This window comes from Eptatretus burgeri, chromosome 10 (genome assembly GCF_056783735.1).
Source record: "Eptatretus burgeri isolate ZD-2024b chromosome 10, Ebu_testis_v1, whole genome shotgun sequence".
Lineage (NCBI taxonomy): Eukaryota > Metazoa > Chordata > Myxini > Myxiniformes > Myxinidae > Eptatretus > Eptatretus burgeri.
Genome location: NC_140970.1, coordinates 5604302 through 5626801, shown reverse-complemented (window position 1 = coordinate 5626801; position 22500 = coordinate 5604302). Strand labels below are relative to the sequence as shown.

Sequence of the window (22500 nt, the reverse complement as noted above, 5' to 3'; positions counted from 1 at the left end):
GAGCAGCGTCACCCCTCGGTAGTTGTTGCAGTCTTGGCGATCACCCTTCCCTTTCCAGAGAGGGACAACAAGGCCCCTCTTCCAGTCAGTTTGGATGATGCCTGTGTTCCAGGCAGAGCACAGAAGTGCATGCAACGACACGAGTGCAGCATTTCCACCAGCCTTGAGAACTTCAGCATGGATGCCACAGATCCCTGGAGCTTTACCCCATTTCAACCGGTTCACCACAGTCTGTTTCCACAAGTGAAGGTGGACCACAGTCGATTGGATGGTCCGCAACAGGGATTGTAACACCCCTGACGTCAAACTCGACAGCTGGTGGATCAGCCTTGTACAACCGCTCAAAGTAACTGGCCCAGCGGGCCTTCACTTCGGACTCCTCTGTCAAGAGTCGACCACCCTCTGCTCTGTTGACAAGATAAATCCAGAAACACCTTCACTGCACAAGATGATAAAGTCCAGGAATGGCACTTTCTTGCCACAATGAGATGGATTGCAAGGGTAAAAGTAGCCCCAAGACCAGAGGTTGCACAGCTTTGAATGAACACATGCTCAACCTGAAGGTTGAGTCCACCGAGGGATGGGCTTGGATGAACACAATGCACGAATTCCCCTGAAAGCAGGACGAGAATCCCTTGACCACAGGTGATGCTCTACCCCCTCACAGATTCTTCACACATAGACCTCCTTGTCCACCCTTAGCGCTCGTACAGTTTTACGCCTCAGCTCTGCCATTCAGCCTGACCCTGCAAATCTGGTCAATGGTATCCCAGTGTCCCTCGAGACAAAAATCTTCTTTGCCCTGCGGTGAGATCCAAGACATTCACCGGCAGCATCAAGGACGGTGGTCTTGAAGGCACTCCACATCTCTTCACGACATCCCAAAGCACCCAGACCCCCCAAATCTCCACTCAGCTTAATCGCAAACTCCTCAGCTACCCTCTCATCCTTGAGCTTGCCAACATCCAGCCTTGCCTGGGATGGTACCATTCTCCTGGATTTAAGGTTCAACTTCAGAGTTGCTACAACAAGCCGGTGGTCAGTATTGAGGAACTGAGCACTCTGTTAGACCCTGCAGTGCTGGATCATCCTCCAGCGACCATCAACGAGGAAATGGTCAATCTCCTTTGCCACACCACCAGCGTTGGAATACCAAGTCCAGCAATGAGCTTGTGGGCACTGAAACCATGAACTGGCCACCCAAATTTCATGACTTCTTGCAAAGTCAAGGAACTTGGTGCTATTCTGGTTCATAGTTCCTGACCCATGAGGACCAATGCACGTCTCAACCATCCCCATCAGTTCCAGTCGATGCATTGAAATCCCCCAAGACTAGAAGTGTATCTCGTCTGTGGCACTGATCAACCACAGACTCGAGTGTGGCATAGAATGCATCCTTCACGGTGAGATCACTCGCCTCAGTCGGAGCATAAACAGAGACCAGGGAAATGACACCTAAGGAGTGACGAATCCTTCGTCTCATAATACGCTCGTTGACCGGTGTTACCTCAATTATCATTGGAGTCAGCTTATTGGACACAGCCACAGCAACTCCTTGGGCATGGTAACCATCAGAGCGACCAGACCAATAGTAGGTGTAACCACCCACCATGATCTCTCCGTAATCTGGTCTCCTCACCTCAGAGAGTGTTGCAATACCGATATCTAAACGCTTGAGCTCAGATGATATGAGACATGTGATCATCCTCTCTTTGGGATAGGACATTCCAGGCACACACCCGAAGGGACCTCCTCACGTTAGCCCAAGGAGACCGCCATCCGGTGGACGACACCTCAGCACCACTCAGTCATCCTCCCACAATCTGACCCGGGAATATTACCCTGTGGTTTCCCTCCTATCGTCAAAGATTGGGGGTCCCGAAGGCTTTGCCCCATTCCCGTCATCCGTTGAGCTTCCCTGCAAAGCGAAAACCACTTCGGAAGGAATTATATCTTCAACATTCATAAATAAATAAAGAAAAATTACATATATATAAAAAAAAATTAATAACAGAAGAGAGCAGCAGGTTTAATTTTGTTCCACATCAACAAAAAAGAAAAGTGACAATTACACAACTTGGGGTTTGCATTTTGCCATATCCAAGATTAGACAAGGGGGCATGTAACCGCATGGCAAAGTCATCAAGTAACAGCTCTGGAAGTGGATTATGTTTTTTGACATCTCAATGTAAGATTGGCAAATTTGAATTTGTAGCATAGAGATATCGTTGGAAAAGATGGCCAATTTTAAAGCAAAAATAAAATAACAATCCACCATTCAACAAAGGTCTGAAAGGTATGGACATCTCTGCAATGATGGTGGCATCTTCACATGTAAAATATTTCTCACCTGGTAAAGAAGGCTTTACCAGCCATTTCCTGGGTTTTTGTCCATCAAGGTACTTCCTGTCCTGCAAATAAAAACATGACTTGAAAAATGGAGAAAAATAAATAAATAAATAAATAAATCAGTCAAACAAGGACAAACCTTTCAAAGTAAAGACCAATGGTTGAAATAATTTTACTTCATAAAAATGAGCATCAAGAACAGATTTGCATTAAAAAAAAATGTACAAGGTGAAAAAAGGCCCACATATTCCTGAGTCATGAAAGGTAGCAAAAGTCCAAATCATTTTAAAACCTGCAATTCTCACCCACTCTAAGTTTATCCAAAATAGATAATGGCTTTGGGAAAAAGGCCTTCAAAACAAGCTCAAAGGTTGAGTTGTGCACATGAGACTGGAAACAATTTGGTATGAACGAAGAAAGTAAAAGCTGACTTTGCACTGGACAGAATGAAAGTTGAAAGCCGCTCTACTTGCATGGGGCGGTTGGAGGCTGATTGCAATAGTCGTAGTTTCAGGCAGGAAGGACGGCGGGACGAGGTAGGTTTGTGGCAGCGGACGACCTGTCAATGTTCAAGGAGGCCTTGCACTGGTTGGGCTCAGGAAGCGGTAAATCCTGAACACCCCCAGCTGCTATGTTCATGGCATCCAGTTATCACACAGGTCATGGGTTTGTCAACGTGGCAGTGGCTTGGAAATTTTGGCGGAAACGAAAGTGTTTTTAAGGATACAAGTGAAAAGTTAATCACATCAGAATCATACAACGTCTTTATTGCCAAATGCCCTGAACTGCAAATATGCTGCAATATGACAGATAAAAGGCCGTTGACAAGATAAATCCAGAAAGACCTTCACTGCACAAGATGATAAAGTCCAGGAATGGCACTTTCTTGCCACAATGAGATGGATTGCAAGGGTAAAAGTAGCCCCAAGACCAGAGGTTGCACAGCTTTGAATGAACACATGCTCAACCTCAAATCAAGAGAGAGAAACGATAGATTTCCCTAATCATGGAAATTAAATTTCACAAGACATGAAAATTGGAAAAGTCAGAGGAAAGATGTAGGAAATGGAAAAACTAAGTTGGTTCCAGGAGAGGGGCATAACTAACATGCAATCAATTTGAAGTATTTCACCTTGATGTTGTTAATGATGTGACCTCTGCCATCCAACCAAATCAGTACTCACCAATCAAACACAAAAAAAACAACTTTAACAAGTAGGTGCATGTATTATTAACAGTTAGCATCCTTGGACAAGTGAATGATGCAGTCAATAAATTCAATTTGCCTCTGTATTTAATAGAATGTTAAATGTTTTGTTGGCTGTGGAGAGCGTTTGGGAAGTTACAGTATGGTTGAGAACATTCCAAAATGGACAAAACCCAATTGATTTAAGACTCATGGAAGAGAATGTGCAGAAAAATCAGGTAGGAAAGACACCAGTGTAATTTACCATGAACAACAAGGATATTTGTTGGTAAAGGACAAACACATGATTTGAACTTTGCTTCTGATGAGTGGGTGGGCTGCAAGCAACAGGCCAACCATTGCATTGCTAATTCGATGAAACATTATTTTTTGTGAAGGCTAGTTTGAACTTTTGCTATGATCAAAGGAAAAAAAAAAGAAAGAAAGAAAAAAAAAAAAAAAAAAAAAAAAAAAAAAAAAGGTACCTCCCTTCCAATGGACAGGCAACATAATCAAATCAACTTGCAGTTGAAAAAGTCCCTTGCACTATTCAATGTACCAAATTATGAAATACTTGGCCTTATAAAATTCAAAACAATGGTCTTGTTTGCAAATGGAAAATTCTCCATGAACAAGAAAAGTAAAAAGGAGACAGCACATTATTATGCTCTTCAAATGTGGAAATGGTAGACTTTTAAGAGCGGTGTTTTCATTTCATGGAAAGTGCTAGTTTCATGATCAGCACTTTAACATTAAGAACTTGTGATCTGGGCTTTATGGTTGCTTGTTGGAAACCACCTTAAGATTCTGAAATGTTGCACCGACGATAAATTTTTATTTATTTAAGCAGATAAATTCCATTGGAGTCACATTCACATTTGAAGCTTGTCAACTGCTGATAAGGATAGAATCTTTGGGAAAAATCTGCATGGTTGGCAGTATCTGAGGTGGTTTGCAGATGTGTTCATCAAGTACAGTGTGCAGGTTGGAGTGGGAAAAACTTTTAATGAATAGATGAGATGAACAGTACATCAGCAAGGCAGCCAGGCTGTTGATATTGAGTAGAAGAACAAAACTAGAGGCTCAAATGGGACCACACTTGGTTGAAGGGATTCGACACTGAAAAGACCCTTTACCATGACTGTGGAGTATATGGACATGAAAACACGAACCTTTTCAGCTTACTGAAGGTCAAAAGACTGAGTAGAACAAAACCAACCGATCCATATCAGTCGCAATCAATTAACTCGAAAATTTTCCAAGTCTCACACACCAAAAAATAAAAAAAAAACCTAGCACTAAATCATCAATAATACAAAAGCTGAACATGAGATCAAAAAAAATAAAATAATAATTACTTTGTGATCAAGAATCCAAAGCAAAGCAAATCTTATAGCACTTTGAAGGAGGCCGAGCTCAGAGCCAGGTTTCATGGTGGTTGGGACGTGAGGCCTGGAAGTATTCACTGCATGGACGCATTTAGGGATGTGGAGTTCACAGGTTAATCCATGTAGAAATCTAAAGGACAGGTTGGTGAGAAAGGCGTGGTAAGTCAGGGTGGGAGAGCTGCTGGTACTGACGGTATGGAGAACGCTGGGAAAGACTGCTTTGATCAATAAGCATGTGGTGACTGTAATGACTTGGTGGCTGGATGCAGGCTGCAAACTCGGCCGGCCTTCTCAGTATGGTTCAGATATGCTGCAGGCTGCACTTGCAAGTAAACCACCGATTTGCATTTTGCTTTGTTACACACGGTATGAGCCAGACAATGTGATGTTCATAAAAAGTCTGACAAGGTCAGATTTCTACCACCAGCAAAAAAAAAAAATCAAATGAATAAATGAATGATAAGCTTCACAGAAAGGGGGAATACATTTTTTAAGTCATTAATCTCATAATCCTTAAACATTTTTGAAAATAATCCTTCCAAAACCCAATTGCGTGGAAAAAGGATCAAAGTTTACCTGCCTCGATCTCTGTCAAAAGGAGAGTAGGAAAGAAAGAAAGAAAAAAAAAAAACACCCCCCCCCCCGCCCAGCATTTAACAATGAAGAACCACACCAGGGCATGTAGATTATGGTAGATTTGCAAACCTCACTTCAACTGCTTCAGTAAAGGGTGGATCAAAGGAATGAATGGACAATTGCTGATGACGGTGGTTATCAATTTCTACCTCAGTCACCGAAGGTGAAGGAGGTTATGTTTTCACCCCTTTCTGTCTGTGTGTGCAGTATATCTCAAAAAGATGTGGACGGATCCAGATGAAATTTTGTGGACAGGTTTGGTGTGTGACAAGGACGAACTCATAAGATTTTGGTGAAGATATGGATCCAGATCAGACTACAAGAATTTTTAAAGTGATTCTTCACCATTGAGATGGGGCAAAAATGACATATAGCATGATATTTCAAAAATGTATTGGGCCAGATATGTTCTCATGGATCAGGCATTGCGCGACAGAGGTATGCGCTCTACCGAATGCCCTTCTCGTTGTCTCAGAAACCCTTGGACGGTTATATATATAAAAATTTTTTTAATTCAGCATTTCATTTCAAATGCCAAATTTAGAACTATTTCAGTGTTGTGCATAGTGGATGTGTGATTAATTAAAAAAAAAAAAACATTTCAATGTATGACAGCATGCAATGGATCAGCTCCACTGCTTCTTCAAGGTTCAAAAAAAAATTCAAAGGGGGGGGGGAAGAGGGGGAGTGAGGTAGAAGAGAAAATATCAGATGCTTCTAAGTCAAGTTATGACATGCAAAACGAATTTCAAAGAGCACAGGACCCTTTTAACCTGATGGGAATGCAGAATTAAAATATTAGTTAATCTTTATCGCAGTCCATACTTGTACCAGGTTTGGTCGAAAAGTTAGTATTCAAAAATATTTTTAATAAAGGTCACATGAAAAAAAGCCTTTCAACCCCAAAATATAGGTGGTTCATCTTTGCATCATAGCAGGAGTTGTGCAAGTTTGGTCAAAATCCCTTCGGCAGTTCACAAGTTATTGCAGTCACGAAAATTTGCTTCGGACAGACAGACAACCCAAAAACGTCTGACTCGGGAGGCATAAAATAATTTATGGTCGGTTCAGACAACTTCGTTGATACGCACCCAAGTCATTGTACTTTTCAGCCTCTCAAACTCGATGTAAAAATATGATTACATTAGCCAAATTTGTCAAACTGTGCTCCACCCACGGGTCCAATATCATATATAAAAACAAAATTTATTAAAGATGAAAACATGAAAAAAAAATAAGAATAATTAATAATAATAATTTAAAAATTGCCTTAAGACCTGGGGAAAGTAAAAAGAAAACTTCATAGGAAATCAACAGCTATTTCCCAAAGGCTAATAAAGTGTTAGCTTCATTTTCAGTCCACAAAAATTTTTTTTAATAAATACCAAAACTAATTTGCAAATGTCCCTTATCTATCCTATCCCAAAAGCAATCATGTAACAGTTTAAACTTTCTGCTTTAAACCCCTCCACCAAGCAATAACATTAAATTTGCAAAAATAGGTATGTTGCAGTAGCTGAAAACAAAACAAAAACACTATCCCCCCCCCACCCCTAAAACTGTGGCCTCAAAATCCAGACAAAAGACATGACATTGTCACAATGTCTGCCAATAAGGTTATCACTGGAGTACACAAAAGAATGTCCATCCTCTTCAAGTAAATATTATCCCCAAACAAAACTCGGAGCCCACATCTTAGCTTTCGCACCAGCAAACTGCAATAAGCTCACCTTGACTCGGCTGCTCCTCAGCTCTCAGCGCTTCCAACCTTTTCCATGATCTACAGACAAGAGGTTCCCAACAATGACACGATTCATTCATTTAGACCCGTCAACTGTTACATTGAAGGCAAGTAATGAAAATAAAACATCCAATTAATAAAATAACTCCGTAAATGAAAACTAAAACAGCTAATAAAGCAAATAGCAAAATCTCTGCCTCCCTCCCCCCAAGAAATCAAAACTATTCAGATTATAATGGGCAAAAACCATCAATCAGAGGTCACCATGAAGGGCAAGCGATTGCTCACACGCACCTCATATTTGCTTTGCATTCGTTTCGGGTGAGTAAATTTGTCGCTCGCTCTTTACCTCTGCCACCGAATGTCAGGTTTTTTTTTTCCACCTGTTTGTCTTCCAGCAGGATATGGGCAAGTTCAAGAGAAGGTCCCCTCAGATGGCAGAATTTCATATTCATGCAACAGCTCTAATTTCAATGAGATTTTCACATCTGAATGTGAAATTTTATGAATCTTTGAAAGAAAATGGCAGTCATAAGTTCAAGGTGTGAAATCATGAAACTAATTTACATAAATGCAAATTAGGTGCTACACATGGGATAATTTGAAATGGTCATGTAGTAAATGAAACCAAACTGTACAACAATTTTTTTTTTTAAATGGACATGAATACTCTACCATGCTCTTTTAATACACAATAAAAAATAGCCACTTCATTAATTATGCAAATTAGGCCTGTTCTTAAGTGATGTCTGATACGTAAAAATGTTACATGGCTTTTTCAGGATGACACTAAAAGCTCTGAAATTTTTTCAATGCCATTTTCAGAAGTTCTAATCAATCATATGTTGGTCAGATATCTTGTATTTCAAGCTTACAATACAAGTCAATAATTAGTTCACAATTAATTTTTTTATGTTACGTATGGGACAATATGGTTGCATATGGGACATTGCTTGCAGTCTGTAGGAAAGACTACTTCAACATTTCCAAAATGTGACCACCACGTTGGCCAGAAGACATGATGGGCATTCGTGTATTCTCACGAGACCTGTCCTCCACACATGGCCCAGTTAAAAGCAGACTAAACAATGTGAGATCATTCCATTTGTGGGAGAGGTGTAACCTCATTTTGAAGAAGATATGAGTTTTTATTTATCACTATTTCAGGCACCTCAAAGTTTCTGTTTTTATCGTCCGCCGCGTGGCGGAAGGGGGATATTGTTATCACCCGGGTCGTCCATCCGGCTGTCCGTCCATCCGTCCGGCTGGCTGGGCGTCAACATTTATAGCTGTGAGTGAGATAACTCATAACCTGTTCGCCATATCGATTTGAAATTTGACTCACATGTAGCACCTGAAAAGGAAGAACCTTATTGATTTTGGGCATGGCCGGATCCAAGATAGCCGACTGGGGCGGCCATCTTGGAAAAAATGTTTTTTGTAATAAATGGAAAACCGCTTATCTGATTTCAATTCTTTTTCAATGGCGGGGGATTCCCCATCTCTGATGGTATATTTTTTATTAGTTAGGGAATTTTAGCAAATTGTATTGACCATCTGTGAAAAAATTGCTCACCAAAAAAATTTCTTCACTCTCGTATTCATCGAGGTGTCTACTAACACCCATCAATTAGTGCAAACCCAAATCCTTGTGGAAAATTCTGGGGAGCCAAAGTTCGGGTGCTCATAGGGCCTGCGCGAAAAAAAAAAATAAAAAAACGGAAAAAACTAACTTTTGCCAATATTGACTTGTGGGATGTCTAATTTGGGTTTTTTGGGGTGCTGAATCGATTCCAACCATTAGATTTGAGGAAAAATGAATCCCTGGTGGTAAAATATTGATATGATACATTTTTACATATCTCAGACCGTTTTGTGGTAATTTGGCTCAATTGATTCAGATTGTTCAAATTGTGCTGAAACCAGCATACAACATTTTTGAAACCACTGCTATATTGTTGGTTATACTTGTGCTCATGCTCAGTAGAATTATTTGTGTTTGCTGACGTTAGCTAAGAGCTTTTAGCTATAAAATTGTGTACCGACTCAATAGAAGTTGAATATATTCAACGTAGAGTGGACCTATTAAAACACATCACTGTATGTGTGTTCTGTCTGTTTTGTGTCAAAATTTCATGTCCTGTCTGTTGTTTACAAAAAAAAATGTCTTTTTTACGTCCGGCACATGGACCGACATCACAATAGAAGCCACACTCATGCGTGAGGCAAAATCCTCCGGTGGTCTAAACAGAGGCTGCTTTCGGAATGAGTCTTCTAATAAGTCTTGGGTTCAGACTCTGAACCACTTCTCGTTCATTCGCCAAGAGCTAGAAAGAAGCATGGTCAAATGTGGGGTACCTGTCCACACCGACGTTAAAAGAGCACAAATTAAGAGAGATAACGATGCTGTCAACACCATAGTTGGGTGGTTGGAGGAAGTCAACCCTTTTGATGCCACACGTGACAAGAAGACTTTGGTGCCCTTCTCAACTGGGTTCAGCAGCACTCCCGAAGACCAAGTCAACGCTGATCAAGCAGAAGTTGGCAGAGCCATACAGGCCAAGATGGATGGGAAAACTGATGTGGATGCAATGGTAACCAAACACAAGGTGAAATCACTTGCAAGCCTCAGATCTGGACACAAATTCAATGGCGAGAAGCTGGTCATTGACTCACTGAAGCTATTCAACCGCCTCATTGTCATCAGTGAGCGTGAAGTCAAGACCAAAAAAGCTCTGCGCTTCGAGTTGACGCCAAAACCGATGTCTCTGTTTGACAAAAATCAAAAGTTGCGAAAGCCAGACAAAGCTGCCCCAGCAAGGTCCCTGAAGGCATGTGTGGCACCTGTCGAACAACCCCCCTGCACAAGCCTTGTGATTGATGGTGGGTGGCTCCTGCACAATGTCAAGTGGGAGGCTAACCTTACTTGGAAGGATGTTGCCGAGAGCTACCTCCGGTTTGTGAAGTCCATGGGGAGCCATCGCCTCCGGATAACCGTGGTCTTTGACGGATATGGCAGCTCCACCAAGGACCATGACCACTTGAGACGAACAAAGAATGCATGCTGTGACATTCAGATGCGTCTGGATCTCAAAATCAACATTGCAAGAGAAAAGTTCCTCGATAACAAGAACAACAAAGCCCAGCTCGTTCTGCTCCTTGCTGAGACATTTAGTAGTAATGGAATCAGTGTGCAGCAATGTTCCGATGATGCCGACACCTAAATCGTCCACACAGCTCCGGATGAGGCAAGAGAGTCCCCTGGCGAGGTGAGGGCTGAGGACACAGACGTCCTGGTATGCCGATTCATCATGTTCCAGACCATCCGATCTTCCTCACGACAGCCAAAGAAACATCTTACGATGTCGAAAAGATCCGGGAGGCCTTCCCAGAGATAGACCGGAGGTATCTCATCTTCTTGCACAGCTTTTCTGGCTGCGATACAGTGTCTGCAATTTTTGGGTTTGGAAAACCAACTTTGCTCAGCAAGCTCTGCAAGACTGATGAAGCAGAGAGGGCAATGGACGTGTTTATGGACATCCGAGCTGAGAAAGGTGATATCATTAAAGCAGGCTGTGATCTTTTCATGCTCATGTTCCATGGGAAATCCTCTAAAGACTTGGAAGACTTGAGATTCGACATCTTCAGCAAGCGAGCTGCTCCTGGGAGCATAACACCTGAGAAATTCCCCCCCCCCCTCGACAACAGGAGCTGCAGCACAGCACTCTCTCCGAGCTTACCTCCAGACTAGAGACTGGCTGATGCTGCAAAGTCCATCGTTGGATGCCCGGGACTATGGATGGCAACTCCACTGAGCAAGGATATGCACCAGTCCCTTCTACAGACCCCATTGCACCAGACTACCGCCTGACGTTTGCCAGCTGCAACTGTGCGGGGGACTGCAGCTCACTCAGGTGCTGCTGTAAAAAGCAAGGAGTCAAGTGTATTTCTGCTTGCGGCATCTGTCATCATAACTCTTGCCTGAACATCAACCAGCTGGATGACAAGAGGAGTGAGGAAGATACTGGGGAGTTTGATGAACAAGGTTGTAAAAGCTGACGAAGCAACATTTCCATTGAGCACAGTTCTGTTAAAAATGTCAATAAAATACATTTTATATGATCAAGGAGTGTTTTTTTTTTTCTAAAATAATGGTTGGAATCAATTCAGCACCCCAAAAAACCCCTCGTTCAACATCCCAAAGTCGATATTGGCAAAAGTTAATTTCCCCATTTTTTCGCGCAGGCCCTCTGAGCACCCGAACTTTGATTGCCTCCCCATAATTTTCCACAAGGATTTGGGTTTGCACTAATTGATAGGTGTTAGTAGACACCTCGATGAATACGTTAGTGAAGAAATTTTTTGGTAAGCAATTTTTTCACAGATGGTCAATACAATTTGCTAAAATTCCCTAACTACTTCATTACCTTCGCATTCTGCAAAAGGTTATGTTTTGGTCGGCATGTATTTATTGATTTATTTATTTATTTGTAATCTTGTGATTCGTATAACTCAAAAAGTATTAAACCGAATTGCATGAAATTTGGTGGGATGATTGGTTATTAGCCAGGAAGCATTCGATTAGATTTTGGGATCGTTCGGGTTAAAGGTCAAGGTCAAGAAAAGGTCAAAATCGTCTTTTTACGATAACACGGTCAATTTTTATTCAATTTGCATGCAACTAACGCCAAAATGTTCAGAATTCAACGCCTCATCTTGTGATATGCAATATGACACAATGACGCCCATACTCTTGTTACCGGTTAGGGGTCAAAGGTCAGGGGGGTCACGACCTTGAAAAATATGCGGTTTTTGTCATAACGCGGTCAATTCTTGTCTGCTTTACATGAACCCAGCACCAAAATGTTCAGAATTTAATGCCCAATCTTGTGACACAATGACGTCATAACACGTCACCGGTTGGGGTAAAATGTCTGGGGGGGGGGGGGGTCACGCCCTTGAAAAATATGCGGTTTTCGGCATAACTCAGTCAATTCTTATTCGATTTGCATGAAACCAGCATCAAACCAGTTCCCCACACTCATACCAAGAACAAACCAGTCGCCAGACCATGAAAAAGTATTGGCGGCGAAGGTATGCGCTCTATGAGTGCCCGTTCTAGTTCAATTATGTATTCGCCATGTCAAATATTGAAAATGTATATGCATCTCAATTAAAGCATCTGAAACACCTGTTTTGGGCATGCAAAATAAAGAGCACAACAGCAATGCTTTAAAAAAAAAGTTCCCTGGCCTCATCAATCCCAAAAACGAACAAAGCAATAATGCACCCTGCTGTTAATAAAATGTACATGCATGGTAACATTATGCATGTGTTAAACAACTCTGCCTTCCAGACAAATGCCACAAACGAAACCAAATATATGCCCTGGTGCATACCGTAAGATTCATAATCTTCACGGCTGTAGTGCCTGTCATCATAGTCACGAGAATTGTAGCGGTCTCTGGATGGGAAGCACAATCAGTGGATTAACCAGCATGAAAAAACAAAACAAAAACAGAACACAGCATGGGGTTATAAAGATGATGTACAACTACTTCTGCTAGAATGAGGCCACGAGTGGACAGAAAGACTATATCAATGTACAGTTACAAAAATACCAACCGAGTTAGTAAAGGATAACCTCTGGAAATAAAATGGAAGGGCAGGGGGTAGAAGTCTACATCCATTTAACATCTAATCAAAATCAAGTCGGGAAGTGAAAACAATTAAATGTCAAAACGGAAAACATCTGAGCAATGGGCTTCTTTCAATTCCTCAGTTCCTGATGTCAAACATTGACAAGATGGTTCATTGATGCCATGACATCAGCATCAAGAAACATTTCTTGTTGCCGAGAATGTTAATGCATTTGAAATTCGCCTAAAAACACCTGGAATTTGTGCCAGTGATATAATACGAGTTCCCTTACAAGATGCAGGAAGAGGCACATAGACTCATTAAACTTGCAAAGTGGTTGCCAACCTATGGTTTGTTTGCACTGTATCCTTTTAATGCTGTGCATCAGTAAAGGAAGCAATATGTACCATTTAAAAAGTTTTTGGTATGCCTGGGGTGAAACCCACTAACCTCCCATATCAAGCATGATGCCACCACATCTTATTAGGGTACCCAGTCAAATGGTCTGGGTAACCTATTGTTTTTCTTAAGTTTATTATTTCTTATTATTTTTCCGCTTCCGCCGGCATTTCGCGGCCTTTTTCGCTTTAAAAATCATTTTCTCTGGGACACCAAGTCCGACCGACACGAAATTTTCACCATAGTATGTATCTTTTTTGATAGCACAATCAGGTTATAATTATGACATCATTGGTCACGTGATGCGGGCGCCATCTTGAAAAAAAACGATAAACTTTGGACATCTGTATCTCGGAAACCATGCAATGGAAAAATTTTTTGTTTGACACATTTTACTAAGCTCCCTATGGGGAACACGTGTGATTTTTCGTGACGTCATAGGTGAAGCGATATACCGGTGAAAATTCGTCAAGTAGAACGCCGAATAGGAAAAATCTGAAATTTTTTGTGCGTCATCTACTCCTAGTCACCGGCGAAAATGTTTTTCGTGACGTCATCGATGACGTAATTCGGCTGCCATCTTTATTTTTTTTTTTTAATCTCCAGAACGGCCAGACAGATTGAGACGAAACTTTACAGATATATTCCGCAAGAGGTCCTTTCTCAAGTTTGTTAATTTCTTGTTGATAGGTTACATGGTTTGGCGGCCATCTGGAAAAAACCCTGAAACCTTCAAACATCTTCTTCTCCAGAAGCGCTGGAGCAATGAAGGCGAGATTTCACAACTATATTCGGGACATGTATGCGATATAAGTTTGTTAATTTCGAATTGATAGGTCACATGGTTTGGCCGCCATGTTGGATTTAAGAAAAATATTAAATAATTTTTTCTCTGAAATTCCTTAAGCCATCAAAGCGAAAATTTGCAACTGCCTTCTCACATCAAGTCTGCATAGATGGCAATAATATTGTTGCGGATTCCGCGCCCGCCGGCGTGCGAACGGCCACGTAACTCGAATCGCGGCACGTCGCCCACCGGACGGACAATCCAGTCGTGACCCTCTCGGACTAACGCCGGGAACCAGTCACGGGTGGACCTTTCGGTCTCACCGCGATCGAGCCAATCAGCCCCCGCGTGGGATAGGGTTGCTCGCCAAATTCGAACTACCTAAGTACCCACGCGGAGGGTAGACCGGGCGATCGCACCTCGCCGCAGGTCGACTTCGGACACGGGCCACTTAAGCGACCCGTTCCGTACTATCAGAATAACCGAGCGGTGTTATCGTCGACCTCGACGGTTCGATTAATTATCGGGCGTACTCAGCCCACTACCAACCCTTTACGTGAAGCAAGATGGGGGTTCAATGGGGAAAAAGACGAAGCGAAGCGGGAAACAGTTCAACAATAAAGCACATTTATTCGCGACGAACGGAAAGCACACAAATACAATTCCACCAAATGCACACAAAAAAGAAAACACAATTCCATTTACACAAAAAGCAAACATAAAAGTGAAAACACAGTGCAGAGCTAATTCCGACTACCGAGCACACGGCAACACTTATACAATTCTACTTCACAGACGGCGCCGACAACACATACCCAAAACCAAGGAAAAGAAATACCCCAAGAATGGGGTAGGCCTGAGGCCGAGACCGGGTCGGGCCTACCCGTCTGGTGATGAGACGCGGAGCGGCGATGGCCCCGCAACCCGCGGGCCTCGTGGACAGTGCCTGGCAGGGGGTGGGAACGGGGGCCCCCTTTGTCGCACTATCTCAGCGCGGGGGGAAACAGGAGGGGGTTGCTGATGCTCGGGGTATAGAGGATCTTTATTATGTGCGACGAGCGTCTCCACCTCGGCCAGGTCGCGCTGTCGGCCTCCCTCGGGTGCAGCTTCCTGCACGACGCGAGCACCCCCTCGTCTGGTGTCGCCGCCTTTCCACAGCTCCGTCCCCTCCGTTCCGACTCCAACGCACACGACGAGCAGCTCCACCGCCCGCGAAGTCTTGACCCTCTGCTTCCGACTCTCCTCTTCTTGACTCTCCGACCCGTTCTTGTTTGCGACTCGTTCTTCTGACTGACGAACACCGTCCTTTTATCCCCCCCGTAACTTCGCCTTTGACCCCCTCCCTTTGACCTTTCACCTCGCTCCCCATTGGCCCGAGAAAAAGTGGGCGTGAAGGCTTTTTGATCCACAAATTTGCATATATCGATCGTTCTGGAGGCGGGGCCAAATCGCCCCTCGCTCACCGATTGGACGGCAAAAAGTGGGCGTGTGTCGTTTTTGATCCGTTTTTGAAGCAGAAAATCCGTGATTTTGTACACGCTGTTCGACGCGCGTTCTGCATGAGTCCAACACCGGTACCCACAGCGGGGCAAGAACGGTGGCGATGCTACGGTTGTGAGGTGTGCGTGAAGGTCGTGGCGGTTGTGGTGAAGCGGTGGTTGATGTTGTGGTTGTGATCATGGCGGTTGGTCCAAAATAAAGATAGTAAAAGAAAAACGGCTATCCTGAAGAGTCGCAGCTCGCATAAATGACATGTATTCCCACTAGACAACGGGTTTGGGCCTAACTACACATGCACTTACCGAGATACCTCACCTAAGGGACCTGAATGATGGTTTGCGAATCTGGTAACCACAACACTACCCCCTTCCCTTTTTACAGACTCGTCCCGAGTCGTCAAATTTTCGTGTGCCATCATGTGTAGTTTTCCCCTAGTACATTTTACCTACGGATCCCTGAGTGCGACATTCATGGTATTCGTGTCCCCAAAATAAATAACCTGAGGGCTGCGTAACTACCTAAACAAACTCACTCACACGGACGACTTAAATAAAATTGCCGGCGCTAAGACATACATGCCGGGGGCGCACTCATATTTACAGTACATCTTAACCTTAACTTACAAATTTTACACTAAACCATGGCCCAGGATCATTGAACTCTGCAAAAGAAAAGCAGTTAGCAGGGAGCCAGGCTGCCCACATGCAGTCTCTGACTCAAACAATGCAGGTGACAGGGAACGTGGCTGGCTGCTCACACGCAGTCCAAGGCCTTCCCTTTTGAACTGAACGCAGTGAACCACAACGGTGCTTGGGCTGCACAACGCAGTCTCCGTGCCAGCTCAAGTGGCACACGCAATGAGCACAACGAATGGATGCATGAACGGTTTGAACTGAATGCAGTGAACCACAACGGTGCATGGGCTGCACAACGCAGTCTCCGTGCCAGCTCAAGTGGCACACGCAATGAGCACAACGAATGGATGCATGAACGGTTTGAACTGAATGCAGTGAACCACAACGGTGCATGGGCTGCACAAATGCAGTCTCCGTGCCAGCTCAAGTGGCACACGCAATGAACACAACGAATGGATGGATGAACGGTTTGAACTGAATGCAGTGAACCACAACGGTGCATGGGCTGCACAACGCAGTCTCCGTGCCAGCTCAAGTGGCACACGCAATGAGCACAACGAATGGATGCATGAACGGTTTGAACTGAATGCAGTGAACCACAACGGTGCATGGGCTGCACAAATGCAGTCTCCGTGCCAGCTCAAGTGGCACACGCAATGAACACAACGAATGGATGGATGAACGGTTTGAACTGAATGCAGTGAACCACAACGGTGCATGGGCTGCACAACGCAGTCTCCGTGCCAGCTCAAGTGGCACACGCAATGAGCACAACGAATGAATGGATGAATGGATGGACGCAAAACACGGTGCACGGGCTGCCACTGCAGGCCCGTGTTGTAGCTGCCAACAGGGCAGTTCTCGCAGCTTGCAAACTGTTGCCTTGATCCTGGCGCACATGGAAATGAACAGGGGGGGGCAAAGCAAAATTGAACGGGGCTGGTGAACATGGGCAGTGGGCATGGCATGGCAAAGGTGAGCAGGCAAACACAGCCCGCAGAAGAAGGCCGCTGCAGGCAAACACAGCCCGCAGATGAACTGGCCGGCACAGGCCTTGAAGAAAACAGCCAGCAGATGAACTGGCCGGTACAGGCCTTGCAGCACAACAACAGCTGCCGATGAAGTTAGCCGGCCTCTGCCTTGCAGCAAAACACGGCCAGCCGATGAAGTTGGCCAGCCTTTGCCGTTCAGTGGAGGTTGGTGGAGGGAGTGCGGTGGTGCTGGCCACTTGGAAGGCGGGCTCGGACCTACCTACCTGTCTCCCTCCCAACCTATCGCCTTTGCCTGTCACTGTACATACCCACTCCCTTAATTTGTGAAAAACCAATTTAGCCCCCTTAATTTTTTTTATTTTTATTTTTTATTTTTACTTCCCCACTATAAATCGTCCCCTAACCCCCTTTATCGTCCTTGTTCGGCTAACCTATTCTGTCACCTAGCCTACTCCCAACCCCTACGTTCCCTTCCCAGAGGGGAACAAGGGAGAGCTAACGTCCTGTGTCGAGGCCCAACGAAGCCTCAGGATGGCCTCCCCAGAGTTCGGCGATCTTTAACCAAAGTGGGTCCAGCGGCCCACAACGACAGCGAGGGGATGGATGGTGCGGAGGGGTACATCTCCTAATCTACCCTAACCATTTAACTGTTAAACTACCCCGGGGCTTTCAACAAGCGCCTCTCGCTTAAACTATTGGTTCTAACAACCCAGATTCCCGTCGCCTGTGTTGGTGTCCTCACAATTTCGGGCCTCGCCCCCCAATTTTCTCTCCGTGCCCTCACACGGTCTCCTGGCTGGGACACGTGGCTCCCTTTGGCAGGCACGACCCTCTGCCGAATCTCCCGCTATGGCACCCCCGGGCACTACACTGCCTCCGAGCCTACCAGCTCCCTAACACCGGGGAGTGCCCCCCATGGCACCTCCCCTGAAACGCACACGTGGCAGGCCGGCCTCCCGGGCCCCTTTCCGAGGGTCACCCGTGCCCACAACACTGCCCACGCGGCTAATGGCGCCCCGGGCCCCCGCACCAAGCAGGCGCACCCGTGCCCACTACTCTATCCCGGCCCCCCATGGGCCCATGGCCTACCGCGGCCGACTAGCCTGGTGCCCGGGGTACCCACTCAGCGATACTCACCTTTCGCAGCCACGCTCCCAAGCCCGTCAACAGGGCTCCTGCACCCCTCCAAATGGGTTTCGAGCCTACATTCCCACCAACAACAAAACGACCTCCAATTTGTAATTTAACTAACCCAGCTAACTCACTTTACTCTGACCCCGGGGTCCCTTGGGCGGGAGTCACTCCTCCCCCCAATCACTCATCGCACCATGCATTCCCCAATCGCTCCACACACACAGACCCGCTGGCCTCAGTCACTCAACATGTACACGTACTCACCTCACAACCCACCAACAACTCTTCAACACACACACCGCTGAACTCTGCCATCCTTCTAACTACATCCCCTAACTAACTCGTGCTCCCACGTCATCCCTTACACTAAAGCACGTTCCTTTTAACACTACGTAGCTAAGCTACGTCCCCACTACACATTCACTGTCTGTCACTGTTCTCAAATAATCCCATTAATCAATTCCCCAACCTAAATCTGGCTACAATCCCTCTAACTAATCCATTCCACGGACTCCATGAGGACTTACCCCTGCCCCATGAAGTCGGTCTAGCTAAGCTAACCCTTCCCCCTAACTAGTTTTCATCCTGTGCCCAGGTAAGGGGGTCTTTCACCCCTTGCCCAGGAATCCTGTACACCCGAAAGTGAGGCTTGCTTTTTTTTTTCATGCGCAGCACCTGCGCGGCAACTCAGAGCTCGCGCACTTTGCACCTGGCCGTGACGTCATGCAGCTGCACGTGTTCCTCGTCCCTCCTTGGACGGTGCCATCCGGCAGAGATACCCCTCCTGCCGGATTCCAACCCCACGTGCAGCCATGACGTCACCGTGCGCAGAAAAAAAACAAGCCCCAAGTCTCGAGGGGTTCCCCACGCGAACACATGTGCTTTGCCCGTTGGAGCTTAACACACACGATCGCGTGGAGAACCCGTCTGGTCCAAATCCATTTACCTGCCTAAACTTTGTCCGTCCGCGGGATCGGCAAATCCACCGCGTGCGTTTCCGGACCGGGACTTCACTCTCGCAAGCGAGCACGTGGTGGTCTCGTGCGTTGCACAGCACGAACCGCGTGCTCACTGCTGGGTGAACCCGGCACGGTCCTCGAAACAACTACAGCCGCTACTCGGCTTTCTCTCCTCTGTCGCCGTCTCCGTCTCCATTCCACACACGCATACCTGCGTGTCACGACGCTCACACTCCATTCCATCACATTCACACCGGGAGACGCGGCTGCGTGCTCCCGCATGCCAACCGACATCTCCCTCTCATACCGCTCTCTCACACACACGGTCTCCCTGGCACACAGCGACCTTGCACACGGCCGTTCACTCACGCGTGCGGGGGCACTCACCCGCGGTGCCTCACTCGCACTCCGTGCCTCATCCACACACGCGGGGGCACTCACCCGCGGTACCTCATCCACACACCGTGCCTCACTCATACACGCGGGGGCACTAACCCGCGGTGCCTCATCCATACACACGGCGACACTCACACACGCGGTCTCTTCCACACACGGTGCCTCACCCACACACGCGGGGGCACTCACCCGCGGTGCCTCATCCACACACGCGGGGGCACTCACCCGCGGTGCCTCATCCATACACACGGCGACACTCACACACGCGGTCTCTTCCACACACGGTGCCTCACCCACACACGCGGGGGCACTAACCCGCGGTGCCTCACTCACACTCCGTGCCTCATCCACACTGGCCGTTTCATCCACACACGCGGGGGCACTCACCCGCGGTGCCTCACTCACACTCCGTGCCTCACTCACACACGCGGGGGCACTCACCCGCGGTGCCTCATCCACACTGGCCGTTTCATCCACACACACGGCCTCACTCACACACGCGGGGGCACTCACCCGCGGTGCCTCATCCACACTGGCCGTTTCATCCACACACACGGCCTCACTCACACACGGTTCCCCATCCACACACGCGGGGGCACTCACCCGCGGTGCCTCATTCACACACATGGCGACACTCACGCACGGTGCCTCATCCACACTCGGCGTGCTGGGAAGCACGTACTCCGGCACCATCGCCACCACACCACCCACACACGGGGTCGCTTCCACACACGGGGACGCACTCACACCTTGCACCACACACACAGGGACAACCACACTGGGGATTTGTGTCCCCACAAGGGTCTCCGGGGCCTCTACACCCCCCAAGCTCTCCGTGCACCCGTCCACAGCACTCGTCCCCTCAACCTCGCAAAGCACGACCGAACTCACCTGGTCGTGACTCACCTCAAGGGGGCATACTCCCTCCCCTCGTTCCTGGAGGAGGCCATCCAGGTGCTCGCACTGGGTCTCCACCCAGTCCGCCAGCTCACCCCCATTATCCTCCACTACCTCTGTGTGTGTGTGTGCGTCACTTACCCCGTCTTCCTCGTGTAGTCTCTCCTCTATGGTTCCCTTCCCGGCTACCGTCACTGCCAACTCTTCACCCTTTACCTCCCTTGTCTCCACTATTATTATTTCCTTTGTCACGGCCTTCATGCCCGCCTGCAGGCTTCGGCCCATGTTCTGCGTCTCACCCCGGAACTTTTTCATTTCTTCCCTCATTTGCTGTGTATTCGCATCCATCGTCGTTTTCACTTCATTCATTTGCTTGTTCATTTCGTTTTTCATTTCATTTGTATTTGTATCCATCTTCGTTTTTACTTCATTCATTTGTTTGTTCATTGCCGCCAGCATGGCGCATAGCTGGGCCATGTTGGATGCACTCAGCTGAGCCGTTTCGGCAAGGGTTGGGGAAGGGTCTTGGTGGAGAGGGGGGGGGGAGGTGTCATACACCGCGGCCGCTGCCGCACCCACCTCGGGCCCTGGGTTCAGTTGGGCGAGTCCGTGTTCCTGCACAATCAACATTTCCTGCACGGGGATTCCATCCTGGACCATGGATTCTACATTATTACACATATACATTTCTAATACCCCCGGCTCCCGCTCGCCTTGAGACGCCATCTTGCTTCTCGTGAAGGGTTAATTTGCTCGCTCGTAATTTGGAGGGAATCGGGGGTCGCTTCTCTCACCCCTGGACCGATTCCCGTGAATTTAATTGGAGACAGGAGAGCCCGTTTTCCTGCTCTCCAATACCAGTGCCGCGAGGAGGGCGATGAATTTGTATCGCACGACCTGACACCAGTGTTGCGGATTCCGCGCCCGCCGGCGTGCGAACGGCCACGTAACTCGAATCGCGGCACGTCGCCCACCGGACGGACAATCCAGTCGTGACCCTCTCGGACTAACGCCGGGAACCAGTCACTGGTGGACCTTTCGGTCTCACCGCGATCGAGCCAATCAGCCCCCGCGTGGGATAGGGTTGCTCGCCAAATTCGAACTACCTAAGTACCCACGCGGAGGGTAGACCGGGCGATCGCACCTCGCCGCAGGTCGACTTCGGACACGGGCCACTTAAGCGACCCGTTCCGTACTATCAGAATAACCGAGCGGTGTTATCGTCGACCTCGACGGTTCGATTAATTATCGGGCGTACTCAGCCCACTACCAACCCTTTACGTGAAGCAAGATGGGGGTTCAATGGGGAAAAAGACGAAGCGAAGCGGGAAACAGTTCAACAATAAAGCACATTTATTCGCGACGAACGGAAAGCACACAAATACAATTCCACCAAATGCACACAAAAAAGAAAACACAATTCCATTTACACAAAAAGCAAACATAAAAGTGAAAACACAGTGCAGAGCTAATTCCGACTACCGAGCACACGGCAACACTTATACAATTCTACTTCACAGACGGCGCCGACAACACATACCCAAAACCAAGGAAAAGAAATACCCCAAGAATGGGGTAGGCCTGAGGCCGAGACCGGGTCGGGCCTACCCGTCTGGTGATGAGACGCGGAGCGGCGATGGCCCCGCAACCCGCGGGCCTCGTGGACAGTGCCTGGCAGGGGGTGGGAACGGGGGCCCCCTTTGTCGCACTATCTCAGCGCGGGGGGAGACAGGAGGGGTTGCTGATGCTCGGGGTATAGAGGATCTTTATTATGTGCGACGAGCGTCTCCACCTCGGCCAGGTCGCGCTGTCGGCCTCCCTCGGGTGCAGCTTCCTGCACGACGCGAGCACCCCCTCGTCT

At 46.9% G+C, this 22500-nt stretch overlaps 1 protein-coding gene across 4 annotated transcripts in view; it reads right to left on the bottom strand.

The window, feature by feature from the left end:
• Window positions 1-4520: 4520 nt before the first annotated feature.
• LOC147017876 (cold-inducible RNA-binding protein B-like) overlaps window positions 4521-22500 on the bottom strand; it is an 82375-nt gene continuing 64395 nt past the window's right edge. For 3 of the 4 annotated variants that reach the window (XM_085896942.1, XM_085896943.1, XM_085896944.1), the window contains exons 6-8: window positions 12700-12764; window positions 7290-7339; window positions 4521-5053 (exon numbers count right to left, since the gene is read on the bottom strand). In XM_085896942.1, the coding sequence (XP_085753068.1) occupies window positions 7314-7339; window positions 12700-12764 (91 nt within the window). In that variant the 3' untranslated portion in view covers window positions 4521-5053; window positions 7290-7313. Of the gene's footprint in view, window positions 5054-5181; window positions 6201-7289; window positions 7340-12699; window positions 12765-22500 lie in introns of those variants that run through there. The other variant, XM_085896945.1, reaches the window with a different exon arrangement.